The 17,968-nt window shown below is 48.2% G+C and overlaps 1 protein-coding gene across 1 annotated transcript; it reads left to right on the forward strand.

The window, feature by feature from the left end:
- Positions 1 to 2,413: 2,413 nt before the first annotated feature.
- On the forward strand, positions 2,414 to 12,970 carry TMEM221 (transmembrane protein 221). Its single transcript, XM_060233089.1, is given in 5 exon segments — positions 2,414 to 2,473; positions 2,475 to 2,619; positions 2,622 to 2,697; positions 11,356 to 11,441; positions 12,390 to 12,970. Coding segments are annotated over 5 exon segments (888 nt in total). The 3' UTR covers positions 12,911 to 12,970.
- Positions 12,971 to 17,968: the final 4,998 nt, after the last annotated feature.

A 17,968-nucleotide genomic window follows, 5' to 3' on the forward strand; every position in this document is an offset into this window, starting at 1 on the left:
ACCCCCTGATTCAGTCCTTTTGAAACTTGGAGCGAGGGTGGCCAGACTGTGGTTCAAGAGCCCCATGTGGCTCTCTCACACATATTGTGTGGCTCTCAAAGCCCACCCGCCCCCTTGGTCAGGCAGCTTGCAGAAGGCAGCTGTCTCTTTAAATCATTTCTCCAAGCCAAGTCAGCCAGCAGCTTAGAGAAGGCATTTAAAGTTAAAGTTGCTTTCTTTCTACCTTCCTCTCCCCCATCTATTTGCCTGCCTTCCTTTGTCTTGTGCCTCTCAAACATCTGGCATTCTTGTCTTGTGGCTTTCAAACATCTGACATTTATTCTATGTAGCTCTTACCTTAAGCAAGTTTGGCCAGCCCTGACTTGGAGGGTGTTTGCTATGCTGCAAATGTGGTGTCTCTGCCTCCAAAAACAGCCTTCCCAGAGCTCCAGATAACTGTGGAGCAATTCTCCATTGTCCCCTATGGGAATCGTTCTCCATAGGAAATAACGGAGTGCCCAGCAGACATTTCCCTTCCCCCCTTCTGTTGACCCTGAAGCGGGGGGAGGGGGCTCCACACACCCCACCTGGAGATTAGCAACCCTGGGAGGGGGCTCAGTCCAGTGGCGGACTGAGTCTAAAAATATTGGTTGCCCACCCACAACTATAAGGCTATCATTTAATTTTTACAAGAAAGAAATAAAATTTTCAAAAAATGCATAAGTGGAAAAGGTACAATTAAAACTTTTGCAAAATAAATGTATACATATGTTTAGTAATTACAGTGTACACATATTGTACATATTACTGGCAGTATGCAGTAGATACTACTAAATGTAAATACAGATTGCATTTCCTCCAGGGGAGCTGAACTCTGCCAGCTGGAGATCCGTTGTGAAAGCAGGAGATCCCCAGGCGCCACCTGGAGGCTGGCAACCCTAAATACAATGTAAATTTTAGTTGCATTATAGTAATAATATTGGAACTTCTATTATATTTTCAAGCTACTAAAAGGACATTAACATTTTTAACATATTGCCTAATCACCCTGCCAACAAAAGTCCGTATAGTCAAAGCGATGGTATTCCCAGTAGTAATGAATGGCTTTGAGAGTTGGACCATAAGGAAGGCCGAGCGCAGAAGAACAGATGCTTTAGAGATGTGGTGCTGGAGAAGACTCTTGAGAGTTTTAGACTGCAAGAAGATCAAATCAGTCAGTCCTAAGGGAAATCAATCCTGACTGTTCCCTGGAAGGTCAGATGCTGAAGCTGAAGCTCAAATACTTTGGCCACCAAATGAGAAGGGAGCACTCCCTGGAGAAGACCCTGATGCTGGGAAAGACTCCCTAGGTGAACCTAGGTAGTATAATAAAAAGTAGAGACATCACCCTGCCAACAGAAGTCCATATAGTCAAAGCTATGGTATTCCCAGTAGTAATGAATGGCTGTGAGAGTTGGACCATAAGGAAGGCCGAGCGCAGAAGAACAGATGCTTTAGAGATGTGGTGCTGGAGAAGACTCTTGAGAGTTTTGGACTGCAAGATCAAATCAGTCAGTCCTAAGGGAAATCAACCCTGACTGTTCCCTGGAAGGTCAGATGCTGAAGCTGAAGCTCAAATACTTCGGCCACCAAATGAGAAGGGAGCACTCCCTGGAGAAGACCCTGATGCTGGGAAAGACTCCCTAGGTGAACCTAGGTAGTATATTAAAAAGTAGAGACATCACCCTGCCACTTAAGTCCGTATAGTCAAAGCTATGGTATTCCCAGTAGTAATGTATGGCTGTGAAAGTTGGACCACAAGGAAGGACGAGCGCAGAAGATAGATGCCTTTGAGCTGTGGTGCTGGAGAAGAATTTTGAGAGTCCCTTGGACTTGAAGAGATCAGATCAGTCAGTCCTAAGGGAAATCAACCTGACTGTTCCTTGGAAGGTGCTGAAGCTCAGATACTTGGCTACCAAATGAGAAGGAGAAGACCCGGATGCTGGCGAAGCCAGAAGGCAAAAGAAGAAGGGGATGGCAACAGATGAGATGGCTGGACAGCATTACTGATTGTAACCAACACGAATTTGAGCAGCCTTCGGTGCAAGACAGGAGGGGCTGGGCGTGACTCGGTCCAGGGGGTCGCAAAGGCTCGGACTCGACTGTGCGACTGAACAACAACCACGAAGGTTTAAGGGGGCCGATGGGAGCAAGCTGACACCCTGGCCAGACCCCTCCCCAGCCACGCCCTTTGGTCAAAGCCAGGCTTGAGACTAGCCTCGCAAACACCGCCCCCCCCTCCCCGGGCGTGTTGCCTGGAGGGGGAGGAGGGGCCGGGGGGCGAGCGAGGGCGGAGCGGCTGCAGGGCCGGCCCGCAGAGCTCGGCGCAGCTCTCCCCTCCCCTCCTTCGGGAGAAAACTTTGCGTGGAGTTTCCCGCCGGCCCCGATCCCCGCCATGCCCTCCTCTTACGGCCAGCGCGCCCTGGGCGCCCTGCTGCTCTTGGGCACGGTGGCGGGGCTTGATGGCGGTGCTGGCCTCTATGCTCATCTTCCAGATCGAGTCCGGGAGCCACTGGGGCGGCCTGCCGAGTTGGGCCAACCGGGCGCTGCTGCGTGCCTCGGCCGTGCTGGCTTCTCTCTGCTTGGTGCTCAGCCTCAGCTGCTCCTGCTCAGTCTCCTGCACGGCTACTGCGGCGCGGAGCGAGGCGCTTCGCCAGGGGGCGCCCTGGAGCCGGGCAAGTGCGTACTTGGGGGGGGGGCGGTTGCCAGGTCTGGGCTGGAAAAGACCGGAGACTTTGGGGGTGGGTCTGGGAGAGGGTGGGATTTGGGGAGGGGAGGGGTCTCCGCATAGTGCAATGCCCTCGAGTCCACCTTTCAAAGCAGCCGTTTTCTCCAGGGGAGCTGATCTCTGCCAGCTGGGAGTCAGCTCTAAAAGCAGGAGATCTCCAGGTCCACCTGGAGGCTGGCAACCCTAGTACTTGGGAGCAGCAAGGCACAAAGCGGGGAGACCCCCCCCCCCCGCAAAGCCTCTTGTCTAAGGCTGGGAGGGAGGGGGGAAGGAAAATCTTATTTGTTGCCATTTTGCCCTTAAATTTGTCTTAATTTGGTTTGTAGCCCACCCTTCCCTTTGCTGCAAAGCTCCTGGTGGATTGCAACAGCATGATAAACTATATAATAGATCCAGGTGGGCAGCCAGGTTGGTCAGAAGCAGGGGTGCCAAACTGCAGCTCGGGAGCCACATGTGGCTCTCCCCGCTCTGCTGCCCCCGTCAGCTGACTTGGAAAAGGCATTTCTCTCTTTAAATCAGCTTGGAGAATGCATTTAAAATTGCTTTCTTTCCACCTCTCCCTCCCTTCCTCTCCCATCTGTTTTCCTCTCTCCCTTCTCTCAAACATGTGATGTTCACGTCTCGCAGTTCTCAAACAGCCGAGGATTATTTTATGTGGCTCTTACATTAAGCAAGTTTGGCCACCCCCACACTATAGGGGAGCTTCGTGTCATGTAGGTGTCATGCAGATGTGCAACCAGGCCGCGGTCACACTCACCATTAACTCCATCCCTAACCCGTCGCTATTATACCCCGCAGCTTTTTTACAACGAATTTCCTGATCAGACATCCCTCCATCCTTCAGTTCTAAGCAGTGTTGGTCCAGTTGTTGGTTGATCAGCCGGACCTCATTTTTGAGATGGCATTCCACACTCGTGCATTCCACACAATGGCATTCCACACAATGGCATTCCACACTCACGCAAGCGCAGTACGTGGGATATTGTGCTTGGCTTTTTTTTTTTTAAAGGTGCCATAAAAGGTGGGTAATCTGCTCCCCCCCATTTCAACACCCGGAAAGGAAGGGGAAGCCCAGGAGTTCTCTTTGCTGTCTCTCCGCCTGGCGGGGAAACAGCAAAGGTGGGGGATCTTCCTCCCCCCCCATTTAAACACCCCGCCGTGGTGTTTAAATGGGGGGGGCACGGCAACTCTCTTTGCTGTCTCTCCGCCTGGCGGGGAGACGGCAAAGGTGGGTCATCCTCCTCCCCTGGCAGGGAGACAGCAAAGGTGGGCGATCTGCCTCCCCCCCCCCCCCATTTAGGAAAGGTCCCCTGTGCAAGCACCAGTCGTTTTCGACTCTGGGGTGACGCTGCTTTCACGGCAGACCTTTTACGGGGTGGTTTGCCATTGCCTTCCCCGGTCATTACACTTTCCCCCCCAGCAAGCTTCTCGCAGGGAAGCGGATGTGCGTTCAATGGAGCATTCAAACATAGAAAGTACGCACGGGAGTCGTCGGAAGCATTCTTATTCCGGATTTAATGTACTATCAAAAAAGTCCGCGCCTCAGTCGTAGCAGTTCGGGACACGAACGAGCCAACGACCGTTGCCAGATGCTGATGTTTGGACAACCGCATAAAACCCGACATGTATCTGGCTTTCATCCATGCCCATCTCGTCAGTTTATGTGCGTCTGACCAGTTGACTTGTCTGTGTGCCAACATGTGCCAGGGTGTCATCCGAAGTACAGCAGGTTCTGACCTCCCAGGAACGTGGCGGGGAGGGCAGCTTGGTACGCAAGCTTCGGCTTAGCACTGCTCTCTGCCTTTATTGTGCAATGCATTCTATTTTATTCCTTCTCCCCTGGACTTCACTGAGTATTTCTATTGGCCAAGGACACTTAGAGTACAGATTTGTGTTACAACATCCTTGAGAGGTTGGTTGGGCTGAGGGAAGAAGATGATATTGGATTTATATCCCGCCCTCCACTCTGAATCTCAGAGTGGCTCACAATCTCCTTTACCTTCCTCCCCCACGACCTGTGAGGCAGGTGGGGCTGAGGGAGCTCTCCCAGAAGCTGCCCTTTCAAGGACAACTCTGTGAGAGCTATGGCTGACCCAAGGCCATCCCAGCAGCTGCAAGTGGAGGAGTGGGGAATCAAACCCGGTTCTCCCAGATAAGAGTCCGCGCACTTAACCCCTACACCAAACTGGCTCTGAGGGAGACTGGCCTAAGAGCTGCCTTGTAAGGAAGTGTCAATGTGAACCCTGCTCTCCCTCTCAAGTTCTAACCCTTTGTTCCCTAAACCCTATTGGGCATCTCCAGAAGAAGAAGAGTTGGTGTTTATGCCCCACTTTTCACTACCTGAAGGCATCTCAGAGAGGCTTACAGTTGTCTTCCCTTCCTCTCCCCACAACAGGTATCCTGTGAGATAATTGGGGCGGAGAGAGCTGTGACTGACCCAAGGTCACCTGGTTGGCTGCATGTGGAGGAACAAGGAATCAAATCTGGTTCTCCAGATTAGACTCCGCTGCTTTTAACTACTGTGCCATGCTGCTTTGAGTTGTGTGTAACAGGTGGACTAGCAAACTCCAGAAGTTACATTGTTGTCTTAACAATGCTAATACTACTATTGTCTGCTCATTCGGATAGCCCAGGCTAGCCAGATCTTGTCAGCTCTTGGAAGCTAAGCTGGGTTGTCTCTGGTTCGTGTTTGGACTGGGAGACCACCAAGGAAGTGTCCAGGGTTGCTGCACTGCGCAGAGGCAGGCAATCACAAATCACCTCTGAATGTCTCTTCCCTTGAAATCCCCATGCCGTAAGCTGGCTGCAGCTTGGTTCTGCAGACTTGATAGCTGTGAGGGATCCCCTGGGCTTGTGGAAAAATACAATTTTGTCCATTAACCCAAGGAATGTTTTTAAAAAAACTCAAGGGGAATGGTCTGATGAGGACTGAGCAGACTCCAGAAGGCACAGCCTGTTAAAAGCAGCTGAGAATCAATACAGGGGTGGGGGGGGAAATGAGAGAGAAATCAGTTAGCACATGTCACTGAGATAATACGGAATTGGGTCTGGGGTCTCCAACTCGTTGCCTCCGCCAATTTTTTTCTGTGCTTCTAGCTTTTAATTGCAGTAATAACAATATGAATGTCTGCTGGCCAGTTTGACTTTCCCACTTGTGACCTAGAAGAGAACCACTCGCCTCTGGTGAGCAAAATTACCTCCAGGTAACCAGCCAGGGAAACTTTATATAACCTCTGCTGTTTTTTGCTTCTGAGCCTTGTCTGGAGATAAGCAGGTGGGCTGTTGACATTTCTGTGGACTTGCACAAAACCAGCAGTTGTCCTTTTTGTCCTTGTTTCGTTTCAGATGCTCTCCAGGTTGGGTGTCCAGCAATGACTTTGACAAATCATTAACAAAAGCGCATTTGTCCCTAACAGAAAAGACACCCATTACATGCAGAGACACGACCTGAGAATGCTACATTTGCACACCAAGGTCAGGGTTAACATGTTTGAGGAATGGATGGTTAAGGCCACAATCCTGTGTAGACTTACCCAGGAATAAGGGGAACAAAGTAGAACTCACTTCCTAGTAGATTTGCATAGAAAGCCAGTGAGGTATAGTGGATAACGTAGGTCTGAGACCTGGGTTCAGATCCCTCTCTCAGCAAAGAAGTTCACTGGCTGATCTTGGGCTTCTCTCTTTTGCTCAGCTTAACCCACCTCAAAGGATTCTTGTGAGGATAACTTGAAGGAGAAGAGAATCCTGTGTGCTTCCCTTTGCTCCTTAGAGCAGGGGTATCAAACATGTGGCCTGGGAGCCAAATCAGGCCCCCAGAAGGCTCCTGTCAGCCCCCTGAGCAACTGGCTGTCATCTGCTTCCTTCTTCCTCTCTCTTGTTTCCTTCTGCATAACAGCTTGTTTGCAAGGCTTGCTCAATCGCACAGGAGCTACAGAGCAAGGTCCCTATTTTCTCCATTAGCTGAGGCTCCTCCATTGGGGAGAAAGGGAGGAGGAATAGCTTGCTTTGCCATGCTCTCTCAATCGCACAGCAGAACTACTGAGCCAACCCTTCTATTGGCTGAGGCTCCTCCCCTTCCTGGTCCCCCGAGGAAGGAAGGAAAGAAAGAACCAGGGCTTCCTTTCCGCAGTTCCCTGGATCGCATGGGAAAGATACATAGAAAACACCTTTAAGACCAACGAGTGCTAATGTTTTAAGCATGTTTTATTTTAAGCTTTTAAAAAATCTTTGTGTTTGTGTCTTTTATAAAGTTTACATCTCAGCTACCTGATATTACATTTTATGGCACACCTGGCCTGGCCCGACAAGGTCTCATTTATGTCAGATCTGGTCCCCATAACAAGTGAGTTTGACACCCCTGCCTTAGAGAAAGGGTGGAGTGAAAATGTAACCAAAATTCCCCTATAAGTGTCTTTGGATCGTCTAAAAAAGAACATGTTGTGGTCATCTATACTTATGATGCTTCCTTCTTTTCAGTTCAATATGTCTGAAATAGGAACCACCTCAATTATAAAATAAAGAGGATTTTTTTAAAAAAAATACAAAAAACCCCCCAAACCACAATAAAAAGAGGCCACAGCAACTTTAGAAGTGAGATGCAAACCGGTCCAGAGAGCAGGACAAAGCAAAATCAATCACTAAATCTATGAGGAATAAAAACATCCCAAGAGCCAGTTTGGTGAAGTGGTTAAGTGTGCAGACTCTTATCTGGGAAAACAGAGTTTGATTCCCCACTCCTCCACTTGTACCTGTTAGAATGGCCTTGGGTCAGTAATCGCTCTCTCAGAGCTGTCCTTGAAAGGGCAGCTTCTGGGAGGGCTCTCTCAGCCCCACCTACCTCACTGGGTGTCTCACTGTGTCTGTTGTGGGGAAGGAAGGTAAAGGAGATTGCAAGCCACTCTTGAGATTCAGAGGGAAGGGTGGGGTATAAATCCAATATCTCCTTCAGTCGGGGCACCTAAAAGACAGTAACATGGTAGTAAAGTCGTGGGACATCACCACAGAAAAGACCCTGTCTCTAGTTTTGATGCTTCACTAGATCCACTTTGCACAGAGAAGCCTTTCAACAACTATCAACCGTGACATTTAACAGAACCTCCCATTTTCGGTAACAGGATGCCTCTGAACAAAAAACTGTGGATTGCAGACAACACAAGGGCTTCCTACCTAATTTGCCTTCCTACCTGGACTAGACCAGAGAAATCCAGGTCCAGTCCTACAAAGAGTGAAGTCTGTAGTGGAATGATTATTCATCCATGCACTCTCAACGGTTTGCCAGCTAATTCTTTATGGGATTGATTTCCTGGGATTAAAAATGGACTCTTGAATATTTTGAATACTTTGGACTGTGACCCTTCAAGGAACTGCTATTTGGAATGGTGACTGTTCACTTATCTGGTATTGTGAGATTCATTTGGAATCCTCTGGTTTTCACCCAGTGATTTTTCTGTTTTTGTTACCATTTGCTACAATACAGCAATTATAGTTGTTATAATTAGGGCAGGAGTTCACAGGAGCAGAGCTCTGGAACCTCTAAATTTTATTGTGCTCTTTCTTACCCCCCCCCCCCCCCTAAATTCTTGCTTCTGGGCTCCATTGTTCAACCGTCCCTGTGAGAATTCTGCTGAACTCTTTAAGATTGGACACCTTTCCAATATTTACCCTCACAAAAAAATGGGGAAACAACCGAAACATATCAAGCAGGCAGATGGAAATCTTCCTCATGCCGCTGTGGCCACAGAGGAGAAAGTCATTTAAAAAGTATGATGGGAGTAAGGTTTTGTGATGACAGTTACAATTCAAGAAGCATTTGAAGGTAGCTGCTGAGCTGATCTAATTTAGTCCACCTTCCGGTGATGTCAGGGGTATGTGGCATATGCAAATGAGTTGTGCTGATGAGCTCCAACACCTTTATCCACCAAAGGACCCCTGGTTCTAATATAGGAATTATTTTTATGTACACAGTAGATTGTTTTGTCTGTGCCTTATACTGTGTTTCTGTCGTTGTTTTGGATTTCCAGCTTGTTTTGGCATCCCTGCCACACTCCCCAAAGGTGACTTTTTAGCATTATGAATACTTTAGCATTATGAGTACTTGAATCAAAAATGTTTGTACAGTGACGACTACTGGACTCCATCTTATTGGGGGGCTGAGACAAGCAAGGGCTCATTAAGGCCTCCGCTCACGTTCGGCATCTTTCCCACACTGCTGTTGTTATAGCAAATTACGACTTCAAATTTTCTACCCCTCTCTCTCCCCGGCCACTAGACACTTGGGACTTTTGCGAACAAAGTCTGTGCTCACCCACTTTAATCCCCCTCCCCCTTTATGCAACTGCCCAAACAAAGTCCCTTCTATTCTCGGAGAGAATGAATTGTGTGTGTGTGTGGGGGGGGGGATCAGGCAGCGTCGCCAAATTTTTCTGTATGGCTCCCTGAAAAGATGAAATTTCAAAACATGGTTAAGCCAGAAACCAGCTGCTTCCCCTCCACTCCCTCCCCGCAAGGCCTCGTACCCCCAGCTGGCCACTTTCCGACTGAGATGCAGCATTAGCTTGTTTGTTTGAAATGTCAAAGCGGAGGGGATCTATTTTCGGAGGAGGGGATTACAGTTGTGTAACAATGCTGTTAGTTTAACAACAAACTGACAGGATCTATCAGTCCCCTTTTAACAGCCTGCAGTTTGTAAGTATAATGCTTTATGGAGTTAACTTTCTTTCACAGCAACTACTTCTGCATCATGTAGAATACATAAAGAAATGGAGGGAAATAGAAAATGTCTATTTTACTATGGGGGACATTTGGCATGAAGAAATGGGAAATGGGGCCACTGCAAGGAGGGCTTTCAGAGAATAGTCGTGTAGGTCTGCGGTAGAGCTAGATTCAAGTCCAGAAGCACCTTAGACACCAAGAAGATTTTTTTTTGGGGGGGGGGGGATAAGTTTTCAAGAGGCAAAGCTCCGTTCATCAGTTACAAGTCATAGACCATACACTGAACATGAGTCAGAAGTGTGATGCAGCAGCTAAAAAAGCAAATGTGATTTTGGGCAATATCAACAGAAGTATAGTGTCCAGATCATGTGAAGTGATGGTATCACTTTTCTCAGACTGACAGCAGCTCTCTAGGGTCTCAGGCCAAGGTCTTTCACATCACCTCCTACCTGATCCTTTTAATTGGAAATGCCAGGGATTTAACCTGGGACCTTCTGCACGCAAAACAGTTCTACTGTTAAGCCCCACCAGCTCCTGTTCAAATCCACAACTCTGCCATGGAAGCTGTTGGGTGTCTTTGAGTCAGTTGCTCTCAGCCTAACCTACCTCACAGGGACGTTGTGGCGATAAAAAGGAGGTGAGGAGAACAATGTAAGCTTTGGGCCGCCGACGGAGAGAAGCGCAGGGGATAAATGAAGTAAATTATAAGGAATAATAATATCCGCCTATCAGGTTCTCAGAATCCTAAAAAAAAAAAAAAAGTCTGTAGCTCTTTTCGTTGCTGAGATATAAGGGGAATTGGCAGAGCTCTTTTTTGAGCAGGAATGCCGTTCCAGCTGACTTGGCATCAGGGTGTGTGGCCTAATATGCAAATGAGTTCCTGCTGGGCTTTTTCTACAAAAAAAAAGCCCCGGGGAAAGGAATATCTGCAAAGAAAGAGGCTAGCAATGTAGGATTTTTTTTAAAAAAATTAAATGACGCTGGGATATATAGCAATGTGTTGGTTGCCAGTTTTTTAAAAAAGTGGTCCTGGGTGTGTGTGTGTGTGTGTTTGTGTGTTGCTGCAGTGGGCACTAGGGCATGGAATATGGCACTGGTGCGGACAGGCTCCCCCACCCGCAGCAGGAATAGGATGATCCAGACTTTCTCATCCAGTCAGGATTTCTGCAGTCACTTCCAAAGTATTGCAGCAAAGCAGGCTTAGGGAAGATTGCCGGGTGGAGGTGAGGGGAATAGGGTTGCCAATCCCCAGGTGGGGGCAGGGGATCCCCCGGGTTGGAGGCCCTCCCCCCGCTTCAGGGTCGTCAGAAAGCGGGGGGAGGGGAGGGAAATGTCTGCTGGGAACTCTGTTATTCCCTATGGAGATTTATTCCCATAGAAAATCATGGAGAATTGATCCGCGGGTATCTGGGGCTCTGGGGGGGGGGCTGTTTTTTTAGGTAGAGGCACCAAATTTTCAGAAAGCATCTAGTGCCTCTCCCCAAAATATCCACCATGTTTCAAAACGATTGGACCAGGGGGTCCAATTCTATGAGCCCCCAAAGAAGGTGCCCCTATCCTTCATTATTTCCTATGGAAGGGAGGCATTGAAAAGGTGTGCTGTCCCTTTAAATGTGATGGCCAGAACTCCCTTTGGAGTTCAGTTATGCTTGCCACAGCCTTGATCTTGGCTCCACCCCTAATGTCTCCTGGCTCCACCCCCAAAGTCCCCAGATATTTCTTAAATTGGACTTGGCAACCCTAGAGGGGAACCCAGGAAAGTACACTGAAGCGCCCCTGCCATTTCTCAAAAACATTCATGCCAGGGCACGCTCATGAGTAAGTGGCCACAGCCAACCAAATTCAGCAACAGAAAAAGAAACGGATCATCCTAATTTCTGTTCTTGGCCATCCCACAGGGCTGACTGGTTCCTGCTGGACACTCGCAAGGTCCGCCATGTTGCCGTGGGTCTGTTCTGCTGTGGAGTCTCTGCCTACCTCGCAGGCAAGTTGGGTTTCTCTTTGCCTGTCAGAGCCAACCGTATCACCCAAGAGCCAAGCTAGAGCATTTTCCTCACGGGTCAAACCAGATGAGACGCTAGGGATGTGAGACACAGATATATTAAATATTTAATACACTTAAACCGCTTCAGACATATTGGGCCAGCAGTGTGTAGTTTCTAGCGATCTGGCACGGTGCTTCAGTACCTCATATGCAGAGGAACACTGCCTTTGGGCACAAAGCTTTCATTATGCTATTCTGTAAGAACCACTGATGGAAGCGTCCAGAGCCGGCGCTGGGCCTTTTGCCACCCCTGGCAAGGCCTCGCCCTCACCCTCCGGTGGGGGAGCACCCCAAACATCCACCCAAATGCTGGCCCCGTTTCTACAATGGGCTCCTCTTGAGGAGCCCACTGGGCAAACACCCCCCCCCCTTGACCTTCCCGCAGTGCGGGAAAGCTGAGTGGGGCTGAATGGCTCTGTTTGCACATTGGGCTGCTCTTGAGGAGCCTGCCATGCAACCTGCCCCCCCCTCGACTTTCTCACATTGTGGGAAAGCTGAGTGGAGCCAGTTGGCCCCGTTTGCGCAATGTGCAAATGCCGCCCCCGCTCTACTTCCCTGTGTCGCTAGAAAGTCTCAGGTGGGGGAAAGAGGTGGCACCTCTGCCTCTCTGGGACTGAGGCCAAGCCGCCTCTTTCCTCTGCCCACCTGGTGTGTGGGGAGGGTGTACCTAGTGGCGCCCGGTAGACCTATATAGCCTACTCCCACCTGCCGGGCATGGAAGCATCCCTCCATAAATTTGCCTGAAGCCATTTAAAAACCACATAGACTAGCGGCCACCATCACATCCTGTGGCAGTGAGTTCCACAAGCGAACGGCTGCATTAGCGTTAAGCCACCAGAACAGCAAATTCCCCTCAGGGCCTTATAATCTTTTTACTCTTCCTCCCAGCTCTCTCCCTATACATGCTCGTCTCCTTCAAGGCCGAAACTGGGATCACTTGCGCCTGCATCTTTTCCTCGGGCATTCTTGTGCTGCTTATCACGGCGACCCACGTGCTGGTCCGCGTGTCCAGAGCCTCATGGCGCAGTCAAGGGGAGGGATCCCACAGCCTCTACGAAAATGACTCAGCCCAAGGTGGTGAGACCCCTGCTGCTCATCTCAACAATGCCAAGAATGTGGTCCCGTCAAGGCTAAGGCCAGAGATTCACCGTGAGTTTTCATACCCACTGTACGCAGAGCAGAAGTCCCACCTTACCACCCCAGTGAGCAGCAATATTACCTCTTCAGGGAGTCCCGGGGCAACACCTGAGAAGGAGAGCTACACGGTCCCTAGAATGCACCGGACGCTGTCGGCTGAGTCCGGTCTCCTGCAGCCACATGAGAAGCCATGGAACGGAGTCACACAAGAAATGAGAAATGTCTTATCCCGAAAGCTGGCCGGATCTGGAAAAGATTCGACTCTGGTGTAGACCTCTGAGCAGGGAGTGTGCATTGCAGGAGAGGTCTTCACAAAGTAGACGACCCCTTGTAGGACTACCAAGGATCATGCTTTGAGATCCTTGCCTCACTAGATGAGACCAAACGTCTCTTTCTGTAGCCAGTCACATGATTCCTGGGCATTTCCAAATAGGAAAGAAGAGACCATGCAGCACAGGCCCCCCAGCCTTTTTCAGCCTGTGGGCACTTTTGGAATTCTAGCGCAGAGTAGCAGGCGCAACCACAAAATGGTTGCCATGGGAGATGGAACCAGCCACAAAATGGCTGCTGCAAGAGGCGGAGCCAACCACACATAGTGTAGCGGGCACAACCACAAAATGGCTGCCACAGGAGGCAGAACCAGCCACAAAATGGCTGCCGCAGGGGGCGGAGCCAGCCACACAGATAAGGACCTGGAGATCCCCTAGAATTATAGCTCACCTTCACAGTACAGGGATCAGTTCTCCTGGAGAAAGCAGATGCTTGGAAGGATGGACTTTATGCCATTGTACCCCAGTGAGGTCCCTGACCTTCCCAGCCTATACTCCCAAATCTTTAGGAGTTTCCCAACATGGAACTAGCAATCTTACCCAGACCCACCATTGGGGACCTGGCAATCCTACACATAGAGAATGCTTCAGTGCAGAGAACTAATTTTTACAAAATCACTGGGGGAAAAGAGTGAGAGAGGGAAAAAACCCAACCGCCACTGAAGCAATGTTATTTTAATGTGCCTAGCCAATCAGATCTCCGGTAGCTAATCGCAAACCTTGCAGGGCAGGAGCCCCACCTGCTTTCTAAAAACACTTGATGGGCACCAGAAAAGGTGTTGGCAGGTGCCACAGTGCCCATGGGCACCACGTTGGGAGACCCCTGGTCTACACATTTATGTCCCGTCCTTCTAAGAAGCTCATGGCAGTGTACAGGGTTGTCTCCTCATTCAGGCAGCAATCTTATATCCTCAGGGAAACACCCGAGAAGGTGTTCCCTTCCTCTGAGGGAAGGGAAGGCTGAAAGTCTGGCCTAAGGTCACCCAGAAAGTTTCATGTCTGAGTGGGAATGTGAATCTATCTGAAAGCTAATGACCTCCCTGGCTTGCCTAGGGTCGTCCAAGTGGAAGGGGTCCCCCTCCAGTATATTTTCTAAATAAATAAATAATCCTGGGTTACGGAAGCTCTCTTTTTTAGCCTTTGCTGCTAATGGCCCCAAACATAAACAGCTCTCCTGCAAGAACACCTCTTGCCCCTCCTTCTACACTTCAGCCAGATTTGGAAATTTTTTTTTTAAAAAGTCCTTTAAAAAAAATAAGTGCACCAAATTCTTAGCACCGGGATTTTCTTTTTAAGCAGAGAGAAAGGAATATTTCAATCAGGGTCAAGAAGGCCTTGCCTTGCATGAGGATCTTTCTCTGAGAGGAATTCTTTTGGAATTCTAGCACAGGGTAGTGGGTGCAACCACAAAAATGGCTGCCACAAAAGGAAGAGTCAACCACAAAATGGCTGCCACAAGAAGAGGCAGAACCAGCCACAAGATGTCAGGGAGTGAGGTCACACATAACTCTCTTGTTATTTCTCAGGCAGACGCTCTGTTTAACAGGATGCCTTTGCTGGGACAGAAGAAACGAGGGAGCCACAAGACAGAAATGTTTTGTTCACATCTTTGACGCCACCCATAAAGCTGACTTCAGCAAAGTCAGACCGTCAGCCCTGGCTTGCTTCCTTTGACTGGGGGCAGCTCTGTGGAGTCTCCAGCAGAGAATAGTCTTTGCCAGCATCAAACCCCAGACTTTGTGCATCATTAAAATTCATTCAGTGCTCAGTTACATGCCACTGATTCAACGCCAGTGTATTTTCCTCGCATGCAGTACTGTCTGTACCCCCACATCTCTGAGGAAACAAAATCCCAAGCAAAACTACTTGCCAGGGTTGAGAACCTAAGAAGAGTTCTGCTAGATCAGAGCAAAGGTCCATCTTCTCGAGCACCGAATTCCAGCAGGATTCCCTTGCTGTCCTCCCCGCCATCATCTAGTCACTGGATTCAGAGGTAAACTGCCTCTGAATGCAGAGGTTCTATTTCATCCACATGGCTAGCAGCCATTCTCTTTCAGTCAGGAACTCCCTAAACTCCTTTAAAACAAGGATATTAACTTTTGGGGTTCATTCAATGCTAGTGTGAGTTCACCATCCATTGATGGTGAACTAGATGCATTTGTTTCCTCAATGCAGGACTTTTTTGACCTTGGAACTTTCAGAATTCTAACACAGGGTGGTGGGCGCAACCACAAAACGGCTGCCACAAAAGGAAGAGCCAATCACATAATGGTTGCCAAAAGAGAGAGCCAACCACAAACTGTCAGGGAGTGTGTCAAGCATGCTATTTCTGATTATTGGATTACTGTGTCTCCTATATTCACCCTTCCTCCATCTCCTCCATTTCTCACCCTCCGAAAGAAGTTGCTTTTCTCTCCCCCCCCCCCACTTTACCTAGCAACTCTCAATAATTCAGGATATGCAAGTAACCTTGTAATTATAAAGCGAAATACCTCTCCACCGGGTTCCCATCCACAAGCCTTATCAGCAAGCTGGAATGTGTGAGAACCAGGAGATGTTATTATTATATAGTGACCAAATGGATAGTTGATAGTACTCTTTGAACCTTCAATGCAGTTTTCATCCTTATGTTATGCTTTTGAAGTTATCTACAACTCTGCCTTTGAAGTAGCCTTTAAGACTCTATGCTATGGGAAACTCTGTATCACTTCCAAGGTTTCAGTCCTTGGAGCAAGTATTGGAATATCAATAAAACAAATCTTTGATTCAAATAACAAAAGCTTAATTATTTCGAAATACCGATGCTTGACAGAGTAAGGTTACACATATCTCTCTAGTTAAACACTGGTATTTCTCAGGGAGATGCTATTGAACAGGATGCCTTTTACAATGATCGGTATTGTTTGAAAATCTGCATAGCCAATGAGATCTCCACTGACCAATCAGAAGGCCCACTGGGCAAAAGTGCTGCCTGGTCCCACCCACTTTCTAAAAATGGGGAGGGTGCCAGGAAGATGTCAGTGCCATGCTGAGGACTCCTGCCTTAATGTCACATACGGAAAACAGCATTCCAAATAGCTTTTAACAAGAAATAACTGGCACAAGACAACAGGTAGAATAAAGATTTCGTTTTGATTTGTGCAAAGGAAACACAACAGCCAAATGGATCCCACGGCATTCTGACTTTTAAGGCCTCAGATAGTGGCAGTTTGGGGGGATTTGTGCACCAAACACTACAGAATGCATGCTTCTTCTTTCACATATGTGGAAGCTGGTGCTGTCTCCCAGGTTTCTGGGCCCTGTCCCCCTACACTGGGGGTGGCCAAACTTGCTTAATGTAAGAGTCACATAGAATAGATGTTTGAGAGCCGCAAGACATGAGCACCAGATTTTTGAGGGAGGGAGGGAAGGGAGGAAGGTAGGTGAATAGATAGGGGGGAGGTGGAAAGCAACTTTAAATGCATAAGAACATAAGAGAAGCCCTGTTGGATCAGGCCAATGGTCCATCCAGTCCAACACTCTATGTCACATAAGAACATAAGAGAAGCCCTGTTGGATCAGGCCAATGGTCCATCCAGTCCATCACTCTGTGTCACAGAAGAACATAAGAGAAGCCATGTTGGATCAGGCCAATGGTCCATCCAGTCCATCACTCTGTGTCACAGTGGCCTATATATGTATATATATACACACACACACGCACATATATATATATATATATATATATATATATATATATATATATATATATATATATATATATATATATATATATATACACACACACACACACATATACATATACACACACACTGTGGCTAACAGCCACTGATGGACCTCTGCTCCATATTTTTATCTAACCCCCTCTTGAAGCTGGCTATGCTTGTAGCCGCCACCACCTCCTGTGGCAGTGAATTCCACATGTTAATCACCCTTTGGGTGAAGTACTTCCTTTTATCTGTTCTAACTCGCCTACTCAGCAATTTCATCGAATGCCCACGAGTTCTTGTATTGTGAGAAAGGGAGAAAAGTACTTCTTTCTCTACTTTCTCCATCTCATGGATAATCTTGTAAACCTCTATCATGTCACCCTGCAGTCGACATTTCTCCAAGCTAAAGAGCCCCAAGCGTTTCAACCTTTCTTCATAGGGAAAGTGTTCCAACCCTTTAATCATTTTAGTTGCCCTTTTCTGGACTTTTTCCAATGCTATAATATCCTTTTTGAGGTGCAGTGACCAGAATTGTACACAGTATTCCAAATGAGACCGCACCATCGATTTATACAGGTGCATTATGATACTGGCTGATTTGTTTTCAATTCCCTTCCTAATAATTCCCAGCATGGCGTTGGCCTTTTTTATTGCAATCGCACACTGTCTTGACGTTTTTAGTGGGTTATCTACCACGACCCCAAGATCTCTCTCTTGGTCAGTCTCTGCCAGTTCACACCTCATCAACTTGTATTTGTAGCTGGGATTTTTGGCCCCAATGTGCATTACTTTGCACTTGGCCACACTGAACCTCATCTGCCACGTGGATGCCCACTCACCCAGCCTCAACAGATCCCTTTGGAGTTCCTCACAATCCTCTCTGGTTCTCACCACCCTGAACAATTCAGTGTCATCTGCAAACTCGGCCACTTCACTGCTTACTCCCAACTCTAAATGATTTATGAACAAGTTAAAGAGCATGGGACCCAGTACTGAGCCCTGCGGCACCCCACTGCTTACCGTCCTCCACTGCAAAGACTGCCCATTTATACTCACTCTCTGCTTCCTATTAATTAGCCAGTTTTTGATCCACAAGAGGACCTGTCCTTTTACTCCATGACTCTCGAGCTTACTAAGGAGCCTTTGATGAGGAACTTTATCAAAAGCTTTCTGGAAGTCAAGGTAAACAATATCTATCAGGTCTCCTTTGTCCACATGTTTGTTCACCCCTTCAAAGAAATGTAACAGGTTAGTGAGGCAAGATCTTCCCTTACAGAACCCCTGCTGAGTC

The sequence above is a fragment of the Heteronotia binoei genome, chromosome 2, assembly GCF_032191835.1.
Source record: "Heteronotia binoei isolate CCM8104 ecotype False Entrance Well chromosome 2, APGP_CSIRO_Hbin_v1, whole genome shotgun sequence".
Lineage (NCBI taxonomy): Eukaryota > Metazoa > Chordata > Lepidosauria > Squamata > Gekkonidae > Heteronotia > Heteronotia binoei.